Source organism: Molossus molossus, unplaced genomic scaffold (genome assembly GCF_014108415.1).
Source record: "Molossus molossus isolate mMolMol1 unplaced genomic scaffold, mMolMol1.p scaffold_m16_p_2, whole genome shotgun sequence".
In the NCBI taxonomy this organism is placed as follows: domain Eukaryota; kingdom Metazoa; phylum Chordata; class Mammalia; order Chiroptera; family Molossidae; genus Molossus; species Molossus molossus.
Window position 1 is genome coordinate 144,503,237 of NW_023425355.1, and position 18,589 is coordinate 144,521,825.

At 49.8% G+C, this 18,589-nt stretch overlaps 1 protein-coding gene across 1 annotated transcript; it reads left to right on the plus strand.

Moving 5' to 3' along the window:
• The first annotated feature begins 8,165 nt into the window (after positions 1 to 8,165).
• LOC118635565 (60S ribosomal protein L39-like) lies at positions 8,166 to 9,136 on the plus strand. The gene is made up of 2 exons (XM_036270195.1): positions 8,166 to 8,325; positions 9,120 to 9,136. The coding sequence occupies exons 1-2, from the start codon at positions 8,166 to 8,168 to the stop codon at positions 9,134 to 9,136; spliced, it is 177 nt and encodes a 58-aa protein (XP_036126088.1).
• The last annotated feature ends 9,453 nt before the right edge of the window (positions 9,137 to 18,589 follow it).

Here is an 18,589-nt window from a genome sequence, read left to right on the forward strand (position 1 = left end):
GTCACATTTTCTTCTCCTGAGCCATGCCAGCCGGAAATCTGTCACCTGTCAGTCTCTAGAAACAGAATCTCCTGCTTGATGCAAAGCTTTGGCCCAAACTTCCAGGAGGTAATTCACCAGAGGCCAGAGGGTGGGGAGAATGGGGTCATTCACACATTCTTCTGAGTCCTTTCGCTTCCTAAATTCTTGAGTCCTTTTGTGTGTGTATTTGGTTGATTTTCTTGGACTTGGCTGTTTATTTGGGAGAGGGCTGGTCAGGAAGGGAGGTGTTTGAGATAGAGGAAATGAAGCGACTTCTTGGTGGTAGCACCAACAAAGGTGGAAGTATGTGAAGTGGACATGGGTGGCTTTTGTCCGGCCCTGTGCCCACTCGTGTTTGGTGAAAACAAGTGACGCTTTCTCGCGGGAACACCTGGCCTTCACTCGCGGGCCCTGTGCTGCAGAGCTGCAGGGAAACTTGGGGACCAGGCCTTGGCTCCAGTGGCTGGTTCGGGAAGAGTCTGTGACCCAGAATGGTCCAGAGATAGTCAGGTGTGGGCTTCTGCTAGAATTACTGAGAAAGAGGCTTGTTTGTAGATCTGTTTGCTGGGATTGGTAAACCTACTGATGACATAGCCCATCTTCTTTATTTGTCCTTGAGACTGAAGACAGCACTGAGACCCTGAGAAACACAGAGCCAAGGAGTGCGGAGAGACAGATGCCATTAGGGAGCATTTGAGCACCTGGATCCAGCCAAGCCTGAAGGCCGTGCATAAACTATCCAGTTATATGGACCAATGTGTTCCTTTTTTTTTTTTTTTTTTTTAAAAGCCAAACTTGATTTCCATATTTGGAAATGAAGAAAGTTTCCTGGCTTATTAAAATACGAAGCTCTGTTTTATAGAGAATCGAAATGACCCCTGAACGCTACTAGAGCCAGGAGAAATGTCCCTCCTTTCCTTTCCTTTTGACACGTGACCAGTAGATAGGAAAATGCTTTCAGGATAAACACATTTTAGTGAGTATCGAAAAGGAACAACTAGGAATATGTTGTCCTTTCCCACGGGGGACAAGAAGGAGAATGTGCCAGCTTCTCGGGGTGCCCATGACTACCGCCCATCCTTCCAACTACGAGGTCCCACTATTTTGACTTTTTGGGGGAATCAAGTCCTTGCTTTTCTCTGTAGTTTCACTTTGCATCTTGCACCTTCAACAGACTGAACTTGGTATAAGGCGAGTCACACTGCGCGCGCACTGGCTGGGGGGCGGGGGGGTGTTGCACCTGTCACTCGATCTCCGTGACGTTCCTCTGTGCTGTCGCGGTGGCTCCTGCCTTGTCGAGGTGAGCACAGCACGTGACTGGCCCGTGGTGTATGACGCACCAGGGAGTATTGTTTGTACCCAATGCTGACAGCAGAGAGCTTGTTGGAGTCGATCAGCCCAGGCCTCCTGTCGGACACGGACGGAGATGTTCTGTACTGCTCTTCGTGGAGCCCGTCTTGAACGCGCGCCGCCGTCTGCTGCCCTTGGGGGCCATCCAAGCCGCCGCGGCTGAAGGCAGGTTGCACAAGCCAGTGAGTTCACGTTACTCTAGACCACGTTCTGCAGCCCGAGCTGGGCCCTCGCGAGAGCCAGTGACCCTGGGAGTCCCCCTTCAGCTCTCTGCCACCTTCCGGTCCCAGCAGTGTCTGTCCGTCCCAGCCCTCCAGCCCCTTTGCTGCACAGGTGACCTTGTGTGTGGAGGTTGTCAGGCAGAAAGGCATCCGTGTCTTCACTTGGCAATGATGAATCTTATCTGCATCGGCACCCTTGTTCCTTGCCGGCGCTGGGCCCAGCTGCCCCTCCCTCCTCACTGGGACAGGCGACAATGTCTGTGAGGGCCTTTGCCCCAGTGACCTCATGTACCTCGTCCACGACCCGGCTTTTCCATTCTCACCTGGATCGGCGCAACACCAGGCTCCTGCCGGGTCTCCCTTTAACACCGACGTCCAGCCCTGGCCTGTTTGGCTCAGCGGTCGGAGCGTCAGCCTGTGGACCAGAGAGTCCCGGGTTCGGTTCCCGATAGGGGCACGTACCCAAAAAAACAAAAACAACAACAAAGCACAAAAACACTGGAGTCTTGTAGTTCAAGCCACTTCCCGTGCAGCAGCCAGAAGATGCTTCTGAGACGCCCACCTGACCGGATGAATCTGTGTTAGTCTCCTGGGGCCGCCATATCCACCGGCGAGGGCAGTTACAACTGTGTTCTCTCACGGTTCTGGGGGTCCCCGGCCGGAGGGCCAGGCGCCTGCAGGGTGTCGCCCTGTGCAAGTGACTCTCAGCTCCCCTGGCTGCCGGCCATCCTTGGCTGGCGGACGCGCCGCTCCAGTCTCTGCCTCAGTCTTCACGGGGCCTTTTGCTGTGTCTCAAATTCCCCTTTGTCTTATAAGGACACCAGTGGTTGGATCTAGGACCCATCCTAAATCTGGGATGACCTCATCTCGAGATCCTCACCCTAATGACCTCTGCAAAACCCTCATTTCAAATAAGGGGTGAGGACTTCAGCATGTATTTTGGGGGCTGCTCTGTCACCCACTACATGCCCCCTTGCTTAACATCCTTTAGGGGTGCCCTGTTTCCCTTCAGGGTATGACTCAAACCCCTCCAACCTCCAGCCCCAGGGCTCCATGACCCATTCTGGGGCGCACACATATTCTTCCCTGTGGACAGACCTCCCTGTCCCAGCCCCCACGTCACGCCCGTGGTTTTCATTACGTCTCAGCTCGGCAACACCCTGCTCCCCTCTGGATGACCCGTCTTTCTCCAGGTGCACAAGCCCTGTGCAGACACCTTCGAGGGACCCTACCATAAACAGTCTCAGACCTGAAAACCGTCGTCCAAGCCCGCCAATGTGGCAGATTGGGAACGAGTCAGATTTGCTAAGGAATGTGTCATTTCAAAGAAAAAGTCATATGTATTTCAAAGTTGACGTTTGGTTTGCATTGTAATTTTTCCTCTTGCCATAGCGTGGAAAGGGGTCTCGCTGCTGTTGGGGTGATGGATGGAGTAGCCGGGCACTCCTGTGGGGCCAGGATGGGCCGGTGATGGGCGCACTTTTCCGTGTAAGACTAGCCAGCCTTTGGGGGGTGCAGTGAATGGCTGTGTGGGGACACCTGTCCCTTGTCCGCTTCTCATTAATTTTTCCCAAGTCTGGATATTCTACTGGAAGAAAAATAGGTCAAATTCAGTGTACACTACTGTGTGATGCGCACTTAGCCTGGCATTTGCGTGTATTTATTTCATCATCAGAAATACCCTTTGAGCCCCAGCCGGTGTGGCTCAGTGGGTTGAACATTGTCCTATGGAGAAAGGACGCTGGTTTGATTCCCAGTCAGGGCACATGCCCAGCTGTTCGATCCCTGGTCAGGGTGTGTACAGGAGGCAACAGATCGATGTTTCTCTCTCTCTCTTGCACATCAACATTTCTCTCTCTCCCTAAAAAAATCAATAAAAATGTGTTTATAAAAGTACCCTTTCCATAGTGTTAAAATACAGAATCCACAGTAATATACGTGAATTTATGAAAAACAAAACTATTCCGTTCATTGTCTAACTAAAGCATGTATCATTAGAACTGCATTCCAAGTGATATATACACATCAAGGCGCAGATGACTGGCCCGATGGTTTCTGAACCAGGTGTGGCCTCTCAGAAATCGTGGGCGGGTCTCTTCTCTAGCATGGCTGCCACTGGCTAGGGTTCGACTGAGGCAGTGCGTTAGTCTCCGGGGCTGTTATAGAGGGAATGTTTGTGCGTCCCCCCAGATTCTTATGTTGAAACCTAACTCCCGAAGTGATGGTATGTCGAGGTGGTGTCTTTGGGAGGTATTAGGTCATGAGGGTGGAAACCCCAGGAATGAAATTAGTGCCCTTATGAAGGACACCCAGAGAGCTCCCCTCTACCAGGTGGCGGTGTGTGTACGTGTGTGTGCTTTGCTGTATTGTAGGTGGTGTGTGTGCCTGTGTGTGCTTTGCTGTATTGTAGGTGGTGTGTGTGCCTGTGTGTGCTTTGCTGTATTGTAGGTGGTGTGTGTGCCTGTGTGTGTGCTTTGCTGTATTGTAGGTGGTGTGTGTGCCTGTGTGTGCTTTGCTGTATTGTAGGTGGTGTGTGTGCCTGTGTGTGCTTTGCTGTATTGTAGGTGGTGTGTGTGCCTGTGTGCACTTTGCTGTATTGTAGGTGGTGTGTGTGCCTATGTGTGTGCTTTGCTGCATTGTAGGTGGTGTGTATACCTGTGTGTGTACTTTATTCTATTGTAGGTGGTGTGTGTGCCTGTGTGTGTGCTTTGCTGTATTGTAGGTGGTGTGTGTGCCTGTGTGTGCTTTGCTGTATTGTAGGTGGTGTGTGTGCCTGTGTGTGCTTTGCTGTATTGTAGGTGGTGTGTGTGCCTGTGTGCACTTTGCTGTATTGTAGGTGGTGTGTGTGCCTATGTGTGTGCTTTGCTGCATTGTAGGTGGTGTGTATACCTGTGTGTGTACTTTATTCTATTGTAGGTGGTGTGTGTACCTGTGTGTGCTTTGCTGCATTGTAGGTGGTGTGTATACCTGTGTGTATACTTTGTTCTGTTGTAGGTAGTGTGTGTACCTGTGTGTGCTTTGCTGTATTGTAGGTGGTGTGTGTACCTGTGTGTGTACTTTGTTCTATTGTAGGTGGTGTGTGTACCTGTGTGTGCTTTGCTGTATTGTAGGTGGTGTGTATACCTGTGTGTGTACTTTGTTCTGTTGTAGGTAGTGTGTGTACCTGTGTGTGCTTTGCTGTATTGTAGGTGGTGTGTGTACCTGTGTGTGTGCTTTGCTATATTGTAGGTGGTGTGTGTACCTGTGTGTGTGCTTTGCTGTATTGTAGGTGGTATGTGTACCTGTGTGTGTGCTTTGCTGTATTGTAGGTGGTGTGTGTACCTGTGTGTGTGCTTTGCTGTATTGTAGGTGGTGTGTGTACCTGTGTGTGTGCTTAGCTCCATTGTAAGGAACTGGAGCTCATGAGCAGCTCTTTGGCTCTGGATGACAATGACCTCAATCCAGTTTTTTAAAAGTAATTTCACTCCTTCCTGCATCCATTTCATGCACAAGGTCACTGAAGATGGTTGTCATCAATTGACATTGACAAATATTCTTCCTGTCCTGTCACTGGAGGGACAGGTTCTTTACGTTGGTCCATCCCAGCACACTTCAGAAGCGCAGCCTGCACTTACTGAAATGATTTCCGTTGGCTTCCACGGGGCAAGTCTTCCACGTAACCTCACGTTCAGCGGGGGGGTAACACCGAGCTGGGAGAGCTCACTGAGCCGTGCGTGTGGTTCCCATGACGTTCTCTTCTGTTCTGAAGCGGGGGTGGAGGACCGCAGGTTGGGTGATGGATTGCAGAATCGTGGCTTGTTTGTGCCCGATGATGCTGATAGCCGTGTAATTTAGGGCACAGCGAGAGCTGTGCCCGGGATGTGAAATCTGCGCATCCAGCCAAGATTTCCCCGAGCTAGCTCGTTCATCAGGCTCACGAGCACTCGAACCTTTGGCTAAGTCAGTGAAATACCAAGAAGAGGAATTACGATGTGTAAAAGTAGCGAGAGGACAGAACAGTGGGTTGAGTCATTGAAACATGTTTTGCAAGACAGTAGGAGCGATCTTGCTGTTCTCTGCAGAGGTCGCGGCCCCTTTTCCTGGACTCCTGTCGCGCTGGTGAGGTGGGCTGGTGAGGGTGCAGTCACAGACAGCCCCAGGCTCTCACGACTCAGACTGCGGCTTGCTGTCACTGCGTCACGACGTGCCCCGGTGTTGTAGGTGGCGTGTGTACCTGTGTGTCATAGTCACGTGAGGGCTGAGGTTGTTGGAGACGGGGAGAAAAAAGACAACCACACCATGAAGCATCGCCTGAAACGTCACGTTTCTCACCTTCATTGGGGAAGCCAGTCACCTGGCCACACCTGAGTTGACTTGGGCGGGGTTTATCGCTTCCTCAGGGAGGGTTCTGCAATATTGGTGCACAATCCAATCCTACCACACTGGTTATCGGGATCCAAGATATTAAAGTGACATCATCATGGTGACTGCAAACCTAACATATACGATATAATCATGGCAACGGCACAACCAACATATATGACATCATCACGATGACAGCACACCTAATGTATATGACATCATCACGGTGACAGCACACCTCCCATGTATGAAATCATCATGGGGACAGCACACCCACCCTGTATGACATCATGATGACAGCACACCTATTAAGTCAGATTGGTCACGAATACACTATATTTAAGATGTGCTGCCCTGGCTGGTTTGGCTCAGTGGTTAGAGCATCGGCCTGTGGTCCAGAGAGACCTGGGTTCGGTTCCCTCTGGGGGCATGTACCTCGGTTGCGGTTTGTCCCTGGCCCTGGATGGGTCGTGCGGGTGGCAATCACTCGATGTGTCCCTTCACGTTGATGCCCCCCCCCTTTCTCTCCCTCCCACTCTATCTGAACAAAAAATGGAAAAATGTCCTCTGGTGAGGATGAAAAAAAAAAGATGTGCTAAGAAGCCAAGCATGAGATGCTATATATAAGCCATAAAGTCACCTTGCAGGCTCAGCTCATTTTCTCCCTGTGACTGATCAAATACTTGGAATTCTCTGAAAATATCTTAGTGTCTGGCTCCTATATGTTTCACATGTGATTTCTTGTAGAGTTGTTCTGAAAAAAAAGAAAAGACCCTTTTTGATAGCTCAGTTGGTTGGAGTGTCCCCCTGGGCACAGAAGGGCAGTAGGTCCATTTCCAGTCAGGGCCCATACCCAGGTTGTGAGTTCGAGCCCTGGTCAGTGTAGGAATGGTAGCAGCCGACTGATGTTTCTCTCTCTCTCTCTTCTTCCTCGCTCTAAAATAAAATAAATTAAAAAAAAAAATCCCCAGGTGAGGATTAAAAAAAAAAATTATTTTTTTAAATATAGAAGTAATAGATCCTTATTGGTAAGAATTTAGGACATACAGAACAATTTAAAAAAAAGAGAATAAAATATGCTTACCATTCCCTTGCTCTGAGGTTGAGAATTTCAGTTCAGAGAACACACACACACATATACACACACACAGCATTGATGCCACCAAATTAAAAAACAAACACCCATTTTGAGATAATTTGCACTGCGTGGTGTTTCTTGGCTTACAGATGCATCCCAGTCACATGGCTACCTTCTCCCCGTGTGTGTTCACACCGTCTTTCTTCTGTCTGGGTCCAAATGTGCCCTTTTATAGGGACACACATCCTGTTGTGTCATGGCCCACCCTCAGGACGCAAATTAAGACCCTGTTTCCAAATATATCTTTTTTGGAGGGACACAGTTCAACCCATAATAAATTGAGGATAAGATTTCTGCAAAACTCAGTGATGTCTTCACGTATACACGGCTTTGTGGATGGCTGCTTTTTTTTTTTTTGGTACGTGCCCCTAGCGGGAACCAAACCCGGGACTCTCTGGTCCGCGGGCCGATGCTCCAACTGCTGAGCCAAACTGGCCAGGGCCGGTTGGCTTCTTCTGAGTGATGGTGATATCATTTGCTTTCAACATGAATCCGCTCACTTCTCCTTGCTACACTGTTTCTGCGGTTTCCACGGTTTCCGCAGTGTGAGCTCTTCCAGGGTCCGTGGCCGTCCATCTCGTGAACCGTGCGAGTATTTTGCTAGGGTGATCATCAAGAATTTTAATCATGGTCATGTGTCTTTACAATTTTTTGTTTTGATCCTCACCCGAGGACGTTTTTGCATTCATCTTCAGATAGAGCGAGATGGAGAGAGGGAGGAAGAGAGAGAGAGAAACATCGATGTGTGAGAGACACATCGAGTGGCTGCCAGCCACAAGACCCTAACTGGGGCCGGGGACAAACTGCAACCCAGGTACGTGCTCTAAGCGGAAACCGAACCCAGGACTCTGGTCTGGCTCAGCAGTTAGAGCATCAGCCCTGCACCAAGAGGTCACAGGTTCGATTCCCGGTCAGGGCACATGCCCGGGTTGTGGGCCTGATCCCCAGTGCGGGGCGTGCAGGAGGCAGCCAATCAATGTTCTCTCTCATTGATGTTTTTTATCTCTCCCTACTTCTCCCTTCCTCTTTCTAAAATCAATGAAGAAAAAAAATAAAAATAAGAAAAATAGACTCTCTGTCCACCATCATGGTGCATGCGGTTGGTTCTCTTTCGTGTGTCTTCTCACAAGACTTACAGGATCAAGAGGTTCCTGGCCAGGAAACAAAAGCAGAATCGGCCCATTCCCCACTGGATTCGGGTGAAAACTGGTCATAAAATCAGGTACAACTCCAAGAGGAGAAGAACCAAACTGGGTCTACAAGGAAGCACACATGAGAGATGCTCACACATTGATGCTGTGTCCAGGTTGCCTGTATCTCACCACATCACCGAAAGTAACACTACTGTCTGGACAGCTGGGCGTTTTATTTTATTTTATTTATTTACTTTTTTATCCTCACCTGAGGACATTTTTCCATTTTTTGTTCATATAGAGTGGGAGGGAGGGAGGGGGAGAGAGAGAGAGAGAGAGAGAGAGAGAGAGAAACATCGACGTGAAGGGACACATCGAGTGGCTGCCACCCGCATGACCAACCTGGGCTGGGGACAAACTGCAACCGAGGTACGTGCCCTTAGTGGGAACCGAACCCGGGTCTCTCTGGACCGCAGGCTGACGCTCTGACCACTGAGCCAAGTCGGCCAGGGCCAATTAGGCATTTTAATTGGGAAATTATTGTAGGCATGATTTTTCTTTTTTTTCCCTGCAGTAGATTGGTTCAGTAATAAATGTGAGACCTTTGTTTGTTTGTTTTTTTATCCTCACCCGAGGACATTTTTCCATTTTTTTGTTCAGGTAGATTGGGGGGGGGGGGGCAGACAGAGAGAGAGACAGAAACATCGACGTGAAAGGGACACATCGAGTGGCTGCCACCCACACAACTCAACCAGGGCTGGGGACACACTGCAACCGAGGTACGTGCCCTTAGCGGGAACCGAACCCAGGTCTCTCTGGACCGCAGGCCGATGCTCTAACCGCTGAGCCAAACCGGCCAGGGCTAAATGTGAGACCTTTAAAAAAAACCCGAAATGCCCTTCCTGCTCCTGCCAGTATTACCCAGTGGTTAGAGCGTCGGCCAGGCCACCAGAGGGGTGCTGGTTCAATCCTCGGCTGGGCTGAGGAGTGTGCAGGAGGCAATGGATCAATGTGTCTCTCTCACATGGATGTTTCTCTCTCTCTCCCTCTCTCCTTTCCACTCTATCTAAAGGTCAATGGAAAAATAGCCTCAGGTGAGGATTAACAGAAGAAAAAAGAAGAAGATGCCCTTCCCTGATGGGATCTCAAGAGTATCCCGTGAGTGTCCTAGAGCTGAGCCTCTCACTCAGTTCTCGCCTATCTGAGGTGTCCGTGCATTTACTGTCTCTCGCTGCTGGTGGGTTGAGCATCCCCTCGTGTCGCTCTCAGGTTTGTCCGTCCCCCGGTCTGTAAAGCCGCGTTGCTACCCGTGCCTGTCGAATGAATTTTACTTTTAAAAAATGTGAAATGGCCCTGGCTGGTTTGACGCAATGGTTAGTGCTTCATCCCACACACTGAAGGGTGGCAGGTTCGATTTCCAGTCAAGGGCATGTACCTGGGTTGCAGGTTCAATCCCCGGCCCTGGTCAGAGTCATGCAGGAAGCAACCAATCGATATCTCTCTGTCTGTGTCTCTCTTCCTCCCTTCTCTCTCTAAAAATCAATGGAAAAAATATCCTTTTGTGGGGATTAATCAACAGAACAAGTTAAATGGGAGATAGTAAAATCGATAGATATTTTTCTTTTTTTTTCTTCATTGATTTTAGAGAAAGGAAGGAAGAGGGAGAGAGAGATAGAAACATTGATGAGAAAGAACATCGATGGGCCGCCTCCTGCATGCCCCCCACTGGGGATCAGGCCCACAACCTGGGCATGTGCCCTGGCTGGGCATCGAACCGGCGACCTCTTGGTGCAGGGTCCACGCTCAACCCCTGAGCCACACCGGCTGGGCGATAGATATTTTTCCTGTGACTTCCTCTAGTGCTTCTATGCACAGCAGTTCCTTCTATACCCGTCCAGTTGTGATAGCTTTATGTTCAACATCCAGCATAGATAAAATCTGGCCCCTTTGTGGCTGGGTTTGAACTGTGCTGGTCTCAACGGACAAGGTCAGGGTGGACAGACTTTCTGTGAAGGGCCAGATTGCCTGTTTGCAGGGCCATATGGTCTCCGTGGCAACTACTGAACTCTGCTGATGTCACTGGAAAGCAATGGTGGACAGTACCTAAATAAATAGGCATGTCTGTGTGCCAGTAAAACATCCCCCCCCACAGGTGGCAGCTGTAATTTATCAACCCCTGGACTGGACCATTGCCAAATCCCCTATTCAGCCGGCTCATTTAGACACATCAGAGACCTGAATTAGAGATAAGCGATAAACACATAGTGTCATTGTTGCAAAATGCATGGGCCACAGTCAATGGTTTAGCACAGAAGAGCTTTTTGCAGACACGCAGTCAACAAATACTATGGTTATGAGATCCCACGTAGGGCCGGTTTCTTTCTAGGCATTTGCGTCTGAGATTCCTCCGTTTTTCAAGACACCCGTGAAAGGGGCCTTATAAATCCCGCAAGCTGGACAGGAGATTCAATTTCACAAGGAAAAAAGAAGCATCGATATTCTGCTGATGTGAGACTACTGGTCGCTTCAGATAAATAGGACGAACTGTCATTTAAGGAAAGAATCATCTTAGTGACATAAAGAATAGAAAAGCCACCGTGGAGTGGGTGAAGTGTAATGACAAACATGCCTTCTTCTCCTTAACGTTTGGATTTGCTCACGGAAGGGTGACAGACGGACCAGACAGACTGCATCACATCTCCTGTTCCGGTCCATCCTAGATTCTCCTTGGCTGAAGGGGAGCCCTGCAGAGCTGTCGTGGTGAGGTTGGGGAACCTCCAGGTGACATGTCACCTGGAGTATAGGTGACACGTCACCTGGAGTATAGGCGACACGTCACCTGGAGTATAGGCGACATGGGCAGGTAGTGCTTCCTTAGCTCCTGGGCCCTCCTGGCTGCACTGAGGTCTGACGTGGTGGGTGGAATGAATGAATCCGTTCCTGGTCCCACGTCAGTCTCCCGAACCAAATTCGCTGGCGAGCGTGTCCGGGCATCTGACCAGAACCCTTAGTGATCTTCAGAGGAATCATTACCGTCTGACAACCTCACATCCCAACAGTATCTCCAAGCGAGGCTAATCAGTTGCAGAAACTCTTCTCAACCGACCGTCTCATGTCAAGGCAAAGCGCCCCAGGACGTTTGTGCCCATTGCAGGAAATGAGTCCATGGAAAAGGGGCCGTATGTTTTCCACCTACGTTTCATCTCCTGGTCGGCTCAGCGGCATCACAACTGCGCCTTTGAAACCGTCTGATGGTTGCTGACAGCAGTATTGTGACGGAAATGAACTCGGACGGTCTGGTTACGCTTTATTTTATCCCTAATCCCTTCGCAGTAGGAACCTGAAGTTATGTAGCAAAAAACAAAACACACACGAAATAGAGCCAAAATCCACATTCTCTTTTATTGGCTTTTTTGTTGTTGTTAATCCTCACCCGAGGATATTTTTTTCCATTGATATTTAGAAAGAGTGGGAGGGAGGGAGGGAGGGGGGGAGGGAGAAAGAAAAACTTCAGCGTGAAAGACGCGCACAGATTGGTTGCTTCCTGCACAAGCCCCGACGGAAGCCAGGGATCACACTTGTAACCTGGGTTTGAGCCCTTGACTGGAATCGAACCCGCAACATGCACAGGCCAACGCTCTAACCACTGAACAACACCAGCCAGGCTATTGGCATTTTTATTATTATTATTTTTATCCTCACCCGAGGACATTTATCCACTTTTTGTTCAGATAGAGTGGGAGGGAGGGGGGAGAGAGAGAGAGAGAGAAACATCGACATGAAAGGGACACATCGAGTGGTTGACACCCGCACAACCCAACCAGGGCCGGGGACAGACTGCAACCGAGGTACATGCCCTTAGCAGGAACCGAACCCGGGTCTCTCTGGACCGCAGGCTCCAACCGCTGAGCCAAACCGGCCAGGGTGGCATTTTTATTTTTTAATCCTCACCTGGGAATATTTTTCTGTTTATCTTCAGATAGAGCAAGACTGGGAGAGAGAGGGAGACATGGATGTGAGAGAGACACATCGAGTGGCTGCCACCCACACGACCCCAACCGGGGCCAGGGCCAAACTACAACCAAGGCACACGCCCTTAGCGGGAACCGAACCCGGGACTCTCTGGTCCACGGGCCGACGCTCTAACCGCTGCGCCAACTGGCCAGGGCTATTGGCGTTTTTTAAGAAACCAAATTCTGCAGTCGTATTGCTGGCAACACAACACAAGTGAATGACGCGCCTCCTTCTTCCTCTCGCACGACTCCCCTGATGCTATGTTCTCAGCAGTGTCGCTCCACAGGAACACGGCATCACTTGCGCACTCCCCGGTCGCTCATGAATGAAACCTCCCGGCGCTGTGTGAGCACCTTCAGACTCTTACAATACAGCACATTTTCTTAATATATCTGTGCACATCATTCTTCTTAATTGGACTCTGCTGTTCCACGGCTGCTCCTGTCTGCGTCGTGTTTCTGGAGCCGGGCCGAGGGTGACAGCTGCCCCTTTGTCATCCCCCGAGCGGGGATGTCTGCGCAGGAAGGAACTTCTCAGTGGAAAATTCTGGCCGATCCGCGCCCTGCCTGCCTTTGACGGAACGGTGTACTTCTCCGGCTAAAGGATAAGGTGGACGTGTTGCTTGTTTACGAATTCTCAGCGTGTGAGGAAACGCAGGTGCTAGAGGCTGGTGGTGGGCGCATCTCTGCAACCTGTGTGCCCCCCCCGTGACGCCCTACCCACGTCACTTCGCCTCCACGCAGTGGGGGGTTTGAAGCCAGATGATGACTGATGATTTGCAACTATTCTGCTTAAAAAAAACAAACTATTTTTTTCTCGAGACTGTTTATTTTCTGGTTCCCAAGAGTTTGGTTTCTGCTCATCATCTCTTAGCAGCCTCGGAGCTGATCTGTCTGCACCGTTATTATTATTTATTTTTACAGAGAGAGAAAGGGAGAGGGAGAGAGAGATAGAAATATATACATATTTTTATCCTCACCCGAGGACATTTTTTCCATTTTTTGTTCAGATAGAGGGGGAAAGGGGTGAGAGAGAGAGAGAGAGAGAGAGAGAGATCGACATGAAAGAGACACATCAAGTGGTTGCCACCCCCACGACCCAACCAGGGCCGGGGACAAACTGCAACCAAGGTATAAACAACTGGGGGTCAGGGGTGCCGACCCCATGCACAGCTGAAAATCCACGTGTAACTTTTGATGCTCCAGAAACTTAAGTACTAATAGCCCGCTGCTGTTGAGAAGCCTTACCAAGAGCACAGTCAATTGACACGTAGTTTGTGTGTCGTGTGTCTCATATGCTGCATTCTTACAAGAAAGCTAGCTAGCGAAAGAAAATGTTATTCAGGAAATCATAGGGAGAGAAAATACGTTTACAGTACTAGGTGGATTTTCAATAAATCCATGTATAGGTGGACCTGCACAGTTCCAGCCCATGCTGTTCGAGGGTCAAATGTAACCTTCAAAGTCGAGTTTAAAATTCCGTTTAACTTTCGGCGAACCTTCTGGCTCACCTGTTGCACAATTACCACCAGCAAATCCCTCTCCCAAACAACAGAATAGCCTCTATTCTCTTGATAAAATCTCATTTCAAATAAGTGGAAAGAACTGAGTGTTTTGTTTATTTTTCCTGGAGTATATAATTTTTTCTGCTTTATCTTTTCTATCTTTATATTGAAATATAAATTACATACAGTAAAATTTATTCCTTTTCAAGTGTGTTGTTCAGGAGTTTTCAAATTACATATAGCTCATGTCGTAATAACTGTGTACGGTGACAGATGGTTATTGACTTCCTGTGAGGATCACTTTGTTCGGTACGGAAATTCTAATCGCTATGTCATGCACTTGGAACTAATATAATACTATATATCAATACAATTACTTAAATAGAAAATAATTTAAAAAAAAAACAAAACACTGCCCGGCTCAGTGGTTGAGCATGGACCAAGAGGTCATCAGTTCGATTCCCGGTCAGGGCACATGCCCAGGTTGTGGGCCCGATCCCCAGTGGGGGGCGTGCAGGAGGCGGCCAGTCCATGTTCTCTCTCATCAATGTTACCATCTCTTTCTCCCTCTCCCATCCTCTCTGTTTAATATCAATAAAGAAAAAAAAATTAAAAAAAGAAAAGAAAAACACAAAAGAAGGAATAAAATTATATGCATGGGTCCAGACTGGCCTACTGCTTGTTTTGTTTTTTAAATAAAGTTTTATTGGTACACAGCTACTCCCTTTTGTTCACATTTTGTGGATGGCTGCTTTCATGTTACCACAGTGGACTTGCATCATTGCAAGTCTCTGTCTGCCAAGTCAAAAAGATGTCCTGTCTAGCCTTTAGATACAATCTGTAGTCTTGGCTACAATCCTATGGATTGTGACCATTTTAAACAGTCCTGGAAATAGCACCACAATCCAAATATACAACACTGCCATGGTCCTTAAAGACCGAGGAAGCTACCGTTCGAGGTCAGAACTCTCTCTGGAGCAGTAAAACCTTCCACTTCCCATTGGCCGTAGGTCGTTCACATCGTAAATCAGTGATGCATACGTGAGCTAGTCGACGTTTGTTCTTCTGTGTCCAGCAGGGATAACCACTCTCTGCGTCACAGACCCGCATTTCCTGTGGAATTTTGCCCCCCCCCCTATTTTTTCTGTCTGCCGTGTGGGTGGGCTGGATGCAGACGGATCCTTACACCCCAGTGAGGACTCCAGGTGGTGACACCTACCGCAGAGCCGGTGGGCTGCAAGGGCTTCTGGGAAAGGGAAGCCTTCCCGGCCCGCGGGCCCGCGTGCCGTCTGGAAATACTCCTTGCTCTTGGGCTTGAATGAGGAAGCTGCCTGCGTGACACACCCACGGGGCCCTGAGGGACACCGTGTGCAAATGAAACTCGGGCTACTGGGCCGAGCTGAGGACCAGAGAGAAGACCCAGGTCCTGGCTCAGCTGGCTTTTTCGAGCTGTGATTCAAGTCTCCTCTCTTATTCTCCTGGCTGCCCGGCCACCCCAGTGACCGCCTGAGTGTGTAGGTTGGTTGGAGGAGGCATGTCTGTTATTTGTAACTAAGTGGACTCTAGCTGATGCCCAGTCTAGAACACATAGGGAATCACAGAAATGCCGGATACATGCATTGGTGCCATCACGGAGGGTTTGAGAATGTGACCAGCTCTCTGGGAACAGGCCCTGCCTTGCAATTTCCAAGTCTGCCCACCAAATGCTCACTCATTCTTTCTTTCACCTCATGTTTCTTGGGGACCTGCAGTGTCTGGGCAGGAGACCTCAGGTGCCCAGAGGGACAGTCTTTGTTCTGAGGAAGTACACAGTCCAGCTAAAAACAGCAACAACGAAACCCATGAAAACACGGACATCAATGCTCACTCCTCAGATTGGCCCCGGTGCTCTGGAGAGAGAGGAAGAGGGGAGGGTAGTGCTTCGCAGACGTGGCCTGAGGAGGGGACATCTGGGCAGAGCTGAGCAGAGGGACGGTGTTGGCTGCACAGCCAGGCACAGAGCATGTTCAGGCCGAGGACAGTGGGCGCAAACCCTGGGCAGTGGGTGCTGGGCTGGCCAAGAGCGGGCAGCCTGGCTGATGTGGGGAGCGGTTTGGTGGGAGGCACGCTTAGTGGTCCAGCCAGATGGCTCAGTGTGGGGTCCCTGGCACGGAGACCACATCTGGAGAAGACTATTCAGGGGATAACGTCTGAAGTGCAATTGATGCCTGAGGGTTAATTCAAGGTACTTTGGCAAGCAAAGGGGTGTCTTTTGAGGGAGGAGTCTAGTGCCCCTCTAGTTGGGTGGCATGTTTATGGGTCAGGGCAGCCGGGTGTGGGCTTCTCAGGGGTGCGAGGGTGCGTGGCCTCTGCAGGATGGGCAGTCTAGCGCAACGCCTCCGGCTCCTGGGGCCATTCGGATGATGACAGAAGGGAGCCCCGTCTCCCACAGTCCTGCCTTCCCCTGCGCGCGCTGCTTTGCAGTCACACCGCTGCTCTGGCATCCGATTGCTCGTCATCCGCTTTGCTGTCTCATGACAAACGTGGCACCGGGAGCGTGTACAACCCCAGGTCGCATTCCACGGTCAACGCGTGGACAGTCAACAACGGACAGTCAAGCCTCCAGTGTGGGGGGGGGGAGCACGTCAGTAAATGGGACCCTCGAGGCAGTTCTGAGCCCGACGAGTGGGCGCTGGGACGGAATGCCTCGTGGTGAAGTCCAAGTGGGAGATTCACATTGAGGAGGCCCTAAGCGTTTGCACCGAAGTCATGAACCTCCGGCATTGTTTGCTCAAAACAGAATGAAGGAAGACTGGTCCCCACGCTCCATGTCACCCGGCTTACGGAGCGCCTTGGCTGGCTGATGGGCCAGGAGGATCAGGCAGCCCCACCCTCAGGGGACGAGCTTCTAGTTGGAGAGGAAGACAAAATACACCCGTGATTTCTGGGTACTTGTTGGGAAAGACATGGACCAAAGAGATGCAGAGAGAGCACCTTGCCCCCCAGTCCTTCATTACGTGGGGTACAGTGGGTGCAAGGGCGCAGTCATGGAAGACTTAACAGCAGAGCAGCTGCCTGAATGGAGGCTTTAAAATTTTCGATATAACTCACCCACCAGAAAATGCATCCTTCTAAAGTGTCCACTTCAGTGGTTTTAGCCAAGCGTTGTACAACTGTCTCTACTATCAGTTTTAGAACATTTCCATCAGCCTCCAAAGAAAACTCATACTCATTAGCACCCCCCTCTGTCCCCAGCCCCTGGCACCCTAAGATGCTTTCTGTCTCTAGATTGGCCTATTCTCAGAATTTCATCTAAATGTGGCCTTTGTGTTTGGTGTCTTTCTCTAAACCTATGTTTGCAAAGCTCGCAGGGACATGACTATTTCTGCAACGTTGTTTCACCCGAGAGGAAAGAATGTTGCAGCTGCTACCAAGTGGAAAGTCAGAGGCCCACCCAACCCACAGGACCCCAACAGCTTTAGCCGCACTAGTTCTCAGATTTCGAGGATTCCATATTTGTGTCGCGCCTGCGTGGTTCTGTGGCAATTTGACAAGAGTCTATTTTTTAAAATGGAATTCATTGTGGTGACATTGGTTAACACAATTATATAGATTTCCGGGGTACAGTTCTAGAACGCATCTGCATATTGTATTGGGTCTTGCTCCACGTTCTGTTCTTCTTCCCCTGCGGGCATCCGCAGGTACGTCGGACTACACCTTGCGTCCCGTAGTACCCAGCTTGCCCCGCTAGACTAGGAACGAGGAGCCCGGATGCAGCGGTTTTCTTTGACAGCAGAGGTGCGAGTCCTAGGGACATCTGCAATCGCCCATCTTTTTTTCTCATTTCTGCAAATCAGAGGTGACTGTTCCCTCTTTCGGCAGGGCTGACAAAACCAAGCACGTTTTAAGAACACTTAGAGAGGCCAGCCTCTTTGTGGCGAGCGTTTGGTTGGAAGGAGAGAGAAGTGACAGACACGTGCGAGGAAATGAGTCTCCACCCTTCTTGGTGTGACTCAGTGGGTGGGGCGTTGTCCCGAGTACTGAAAGGCCTCCGGTTCTGTTCCCGGTCAGGGCACGTCCCCAGTTGGGGTGCATACCGGAGGCAGCCATGGATGTTTGTCTCTTTCTCTCCCTCTCCTTTCCTCTCTCTCTAAAATCAATAAAACCACATTTTATTTTATTGTGTTCAGGTAGAGTGGGAGGGAGAGAAAGGAAAAGAGAGAGAGAGAGAAACATTGACATGAAAGGGACACATCAAGTGGTTGCCACCCGCACGACCAACCAGGGCCGGGGACAAACTGCAACCGAGGTATGTGCCCTTAGCGGGAACCGAACCCGGGTCTCTCTGGACCGCAGGCCGATGCTCTAACCGCTAAGCCAAATCAGCCAGGGCAAAAACACATTTTATTTTAATTAATTAATTTATTTGTAATATTATTTTGGTTACAGATGTTTCTCCGTTTTTACCCCATTGACACCCTCCTCCCCGTCCCCGGCTTTGTTGTCCATGTCCATTGGTTATGCTACATGCATGTAAGTTCTGTAGTTTATCTCTTCCCTCCCCTCCACCCCCTCTTCTGAGGGTTGTCAGTCTGTACCCTACTTCCACGTCCCTGGGTCTACCCTGTTCCTCAGACTATGTTCATTATATTCCACAAATAAGTGAGACCATGTGGTATTTGTCTTTCTCTGCTTGGCTTGTTTCACTTAGGATAATACTCTCCAGGTCCCTCCATGTCGTCTCAAAGAATAAGAGACCTTTCTTTTTCACAGCTGCATAGTACTCCAAAAAACACATTTTTAAAAAAAGGAAAGAAAGGAGTTTCCTACTAATGGACCTAAATCGGCAGTGTCTGTCTGTCAACAAAAACCAATGCTGCTCTGTACA